At 36.4% G+C, this 5039-nt stretch overlaps 1 protein-coding gene across 1 annotated transcript; it reads left to right on the top strand.

Moving 5' to 3' along the window:
* The first annotated feature begins 1096 nt into the window (after positions 1-1096).
* LOC149419392 (uncharacterized) lies at positions 1097-4471 on the top strand. Its single transcript, XM_089637808.1, has 6 exons — positions 1097-1146; positions 1718-1834; positions 1917-2078; positions 2297-2565; positions 3126-3194; positions 4036-4471. Exons 1-6 carry the CDS (start codon positions 1142-1144, stop codon positions 4164-4166), a joined length of 753 nt encoding a protein of 250 aa, XP_089493934.1. The 5' UTR covers positions 1097-1141; the 3' UTR covers positions 4167-4471.
* The last annotated feature ends 568 nt before the right edge of the window (positions 4472-5039 follow it).

The following is a 5039-nucleotide window of genomic DNA, read 5'->3' on the forward strand; positions in this document are numbered from 1 at the left end:
GTTCAAAACTTATTGTTTTTATTTCTTGTCATTTGTATGAGGTTTTTTATCCAGTTAAGAATTTTTCCTCATAAAACTTATTAATGTAACATAAATTCAGTCAATTAAATACAACCATCAGATGGTGATAGTAATAAGGCTAATCAGCCGCAGTACTAGTTAGTTAGAAACATGAAGGGTATTGTTATAAGCCCTAGCTAGTTAGAGGATTACGAAAGAATCCATAAAATCAAAAAAAAAACCAAGAATTACACAGCTTCGGATCTACCGGATCTGCCCTGATGATGGACACTGCAACGCTGTCCGAAACGTCGGCTAAAGAAGGAGCAACACGGCATAACACCCCAAAAACAAACAACAAAAATTTACCATATTACTTATATATTAATACCATTCCTCAAAATATTCTTTTCTGATAAGGTATACATGACCTTATGTACTATTGTGTAAATATTTAAATACAATATAACTTATAAAAAATTTAGAACTGTATAAAATATACTCGTGAAACAAATTTAATAGTGGTAAATGGGAACCTACCAAGGACTATGTCGGTAACAAGTTACTTACTTCATTCCTGACATTATTGAAATAAAAAAAAATGTAAATGATATTGTAAGTGATTTGGTGTAGAATTAAGTATTACTTTTTTTTTGTTTTTCTAAACATTTTTTTCCGAAGATTGTTGAATGTTTTTAGTGCCCGGTATTTGTGGTGCATTTGTTCAAAAGCGTTTAAATGTTTTTTTGCATGCTTAATATATATCATGCTTGTCTAACTGGTCTATTAATGACAGTTTGTGTATGTTGATTTTTTTGTTGTTGTTGTAAAAAATGTAGTTTAGCCACTGGAACGATTTCGGTCGAAAAATCGACCACTTTTATTTTTCTGCGATTGATATCGGTCCAAAAATGGACCGATTTTTCTACCATTCGTAAAATATTTATTGTAATTATTTAAAACGTTTCCATGGCCAGCTACTTGTTTTATCGAATAGCTGATAATATATTCTCTTTGTCTATGAACTTATCCGTTGTCTTTGAAGTGTTATTTAACGAGTTTTCGCGGTTTTTTTATGGCGTCCTGTCAAAAACAAAATTATAAATTTTCAACATTCACGAAATTTTGGACTCTTCCTAAAATGCCGTAAGTAATTAATTTATTGGGTTTTTAACGCATAATTATATATCTGTGTAATCATGATTGACTTATCTATCTTTGAAATGCGTTTTTAATTCGTTTGTTTGTATTATATTGTTTTTGTTGAAGTTTTTGTGTAAGATTACGTCAACTGAAGACGTCATCTGTTTTTGATTTACAATAATGTCTTAAATACTGCACTCGCGCATTTGAAATATAGATATTCCATCACAGTGATTCAAAACAAAGAGATATATATAAGTTTTATTTGAATTGGTTCATTATTAATACAGATATTTGCTAACCAATTATTTTAAGTCATATGTCAAAAAGTTGACTCTTTTTCACATGTAAAATGGTGTAAAGCCTTCGTCACACAATAAAAATTTAGTAATTTAGTTGTATAATTAATTAATTTGTTTACTTTTACCAAATTTGTGCAGAAACAGCTGTCGTCCAGGGAAAGGGATCACTCCACAACCCAATAATTATTTTCAAATTTTATATTAGTGCAATATTTAACAAAATTTAAACATTTAAGTACTTACATTAAGTGTTTTCAATTTAAAATTTATAGAGCGGTGCTGACTGCAAGAGGAGGCAGAGGAAAAGGGAGACGTGGGGTACGAGCTGGTGCCGGACTACCTGCACGTGGACGTCAACGCAGAGCTGCAATTGCAGCCTCGTCTGGAGTGTTAGTATTTTTTAATGTTTTTTTATGAAAGTACTTTGCTGTGGCCGTTGAACTCATCATATATTTGTATTTATTTAAACAGCGACCCTGCTTTGCTACTGGTGCGAGAGGATCGCGTCAAGGCCCTAAAGGCTGTTAGGGCCCTGCCTGCTTCCATCCGGCTAGAGCTGGAAAGCCGAAAATTCAAGAAGCAGGCGGCGCGCATTTTGCTCCCTACCGCACCTCCAAGAAAAACTAAACAAAAGTAAGTAATCGTATTTAGATGCTTGGTACAATATTATTGTTTTTTCCTGACAGCGTTCCACTCTTACAGTGAGAGTTGGTAAGTTCAGCGCTCTGTGCATTTGGCACATTCAGTGCATATTTTACAGAGTTCTTATTTTATTGTTTATTTACATACTGTACTTACTGTTTCACACGTGAATGAGAACAATTTTCTATGATTTATGTAAATGTTTTCAGAATTCCATCTCCGGAGAGAACAACGTGTCCCTTTTCACAAGGGACGCCTTCACCGTTGCCACGACCCGTACCACCACCGTGGATGTCCACTCCCGCACAGACCCAATCAACGGCTCCCAATGCACCAATTATGCCTATCCGTGCAGCATCTCCCGAGCCGTTACCTGGGACATCGCGGAGTGGGGAACTCTTCTCTCCGGAAGCCGGCTATCACAGCGAGCTGTGGGTGGACGTACCATTCTACGAAGAATTGTCGGCGTTTGGGAACGGTGAGTTTATTTTTTGAAATGTCATACCAGGGGCTCAATATAAAATCAATTATCTATATTTTATATTGATATCCCTAGCACAGTTTCACTGTTGGTATATTGGCAGGAAATAAGCATAGTACTTAAAAATTCCACATAACAAACATACAAAATGTATTGTTGTTATGTCGTGGATGCATCATTACACATCTTTTTTCTGTAACGGGTATTGCAGAGTGAGAAATAAGACATGCCGAACTTCTTTGCGAGGATTACATTTGATTCACCGGCTTCTAAACGGTGTAATACAGCATTTTTTTCTTAAATTGAAAAAACACTTTCGCTTCACGGGACTCATTGTGTTGCGAGGCTGTATTGGTAGGTGGGTTTTGTAACCGGACAAATTATCATTAAAATAGGTCGCTTTACGTAGTTGGTCACTTTAAACGGATACGTTTTCCTACTAAAAGCTATGAAACCTTACTAGAGTTTACATTATCGTCACTTAAAACAGTAGACCGTTAAATGCAAAGTCATTATATCCAAATTCTACTGTAAATTTGTGTTTTCTTTTATTTCAGAGTCAGACATGGGCAGAAAAAGTAACGTGGACGAGGCAGCTGTACTAGAAGAGTCTGTACTTGGAAACCGTGAGTTATAAAACTAACTAACTTACCTTCACGCCATTTCGGTAGGCAGAGAGGATGAACCACCATGCAACTCGATCTTGGCACACACACTCTTTTCTTCATTCCATACCTACCTGACTGTGCTATTCTGACTCCTGACATTGCCCGCCTCAAGTATTTGATTAACTTTTTATATTTTTTTTTATATGAATACCTCACAAGAGCCTCCGCTGGAGCCAGTGAGACTATGGCATCCCCAATTGGGGGATGTTGTGAGGCTGAAGGTAAGTGGGGAAGGGAAAGAGGAAGATGGGGAAGTACCTGGCTATTCAGATCTAGTCACTAAACACGGCTAAAGCCATTTGGAGCAACGTTTCAATTCTGAATGGTGGTCTTACACCAGGGCGATACTGGTAGTATCTTCCACTCTGGAACGTGCCGCAAATATACTATATATTATTTTAATTATTATTTTAATTAATTAATTGTGAAATAACACAAATCAATCAAATAAAATTTATTTGCGCACGCCGGGTTCGAACCGGCGACCTTCGGAATGGCAGTCCAATGCGTTACCACTGGACTATGCCGGCCGTCAAAAGCCATTTCAAGCAACGTTTCAATTCTGAATGGGGTCTTACACCAGGGCGATACTATGGGTATCTTCCACTCTGGAACGTGCCGCAAATATAATATATATTATTTTAAATGAATTTTGTGTGAAAATAACACTAATTATTCAAATATAATTTATTTGATTTGATCCCGCGACCATCGTATTGCGAGTCATAAGCCGTACCAGAGGCAGTGGGTTATCGTAATATAGACACATTAAATTAATTTGGGTTTTCTGTTGTTTCAGAAATGGACAGATCGAGCGACGAGGATGACGAAGCGAGTGACGTCGACCACGAAGAGAGCGATGAGGATACATGCCACCAATACCTTATCATAATATTATCAACGTTTCACCTAACTCCGCTATGGCCATAGACTTTAGTAGACAAGACCAGGTAGATAGTGAGGCAATGCGTTTGATTCTGCCGCCTGAAGGTTACTCTTTCGATTGGTCTAATGATATCTTACGTTTTACTGGGATAAGGGAGACTTTCACAGGCACGCCGGGACCAACTTTCAATACCGACGAAATGGGCAAACCTGTGGATGCCTTTCTTAAAATCTTTGATGCAGATTTCGTTGAACTGATCGCGAGAGAGACCAACAGGTATGCAGATCAATGGATTGCGAAAAAACAATTTAAGCGTCATGCGCGTACCAATAAATGGGCTCCCACGAATAAAGAGGAAATGTATGTATTCTTGGCAATTTTAATGTATCAAGGTATTAGTCTTTTCCAGATCTAGTCACTAAACATAACTAAGCCAATTCAAGCAATGTTCAATTCTGAATGGTGGTCCCTCACCAGAGCGATACTCAGAATCTCACTCTATAGCGAGGCACAATGATATTATTATGTATTGATTTTCTTAAATTATGAATAAACCAATAAACTGAATACATTTTTATTATGACAAAGTGTGTAAACAATGTTTAAATCAAAATACTGCTCTTTCATTGTAACCATACAACTGTAATATTGATTTAAAAGGATATTAGGGCTTAATAAATAAATCAATTATTGGTTCCATCAATTATTTTCCCCTCATCCATTTTTTTTCGATACCTTTGCGTTTAGATATAAAATTATCACTATGATTTTATTTGCCATTCTACGGTCATACAAAGGTTTGATATATATATACAAATTTATCATCATTTTACATATTCCGATATACCCTATGTAGATTGACCTTAAGGTAGCTGTCAGTAGTGATTTTTCGTCAAATATTGGTGAATTTCATCAAC

The sequence above is a fragment of the Hesperophylax consimilis genome, chromosome 12 (genome assembly GCF_061612785.1).
Source record: "Hesperophylax consimilis isolate HC1 chromosome 12, BYU_Hcon_1.0, whole genome shotgun sequence".
Taxonomy (NCBI): domain Eukaryota; kingdom Metazoa; phylum Arthropoda; class Insecta; order Trichoptera; family Limnephilidae; genus Hesperophylax; species Hesperophylax consimilis.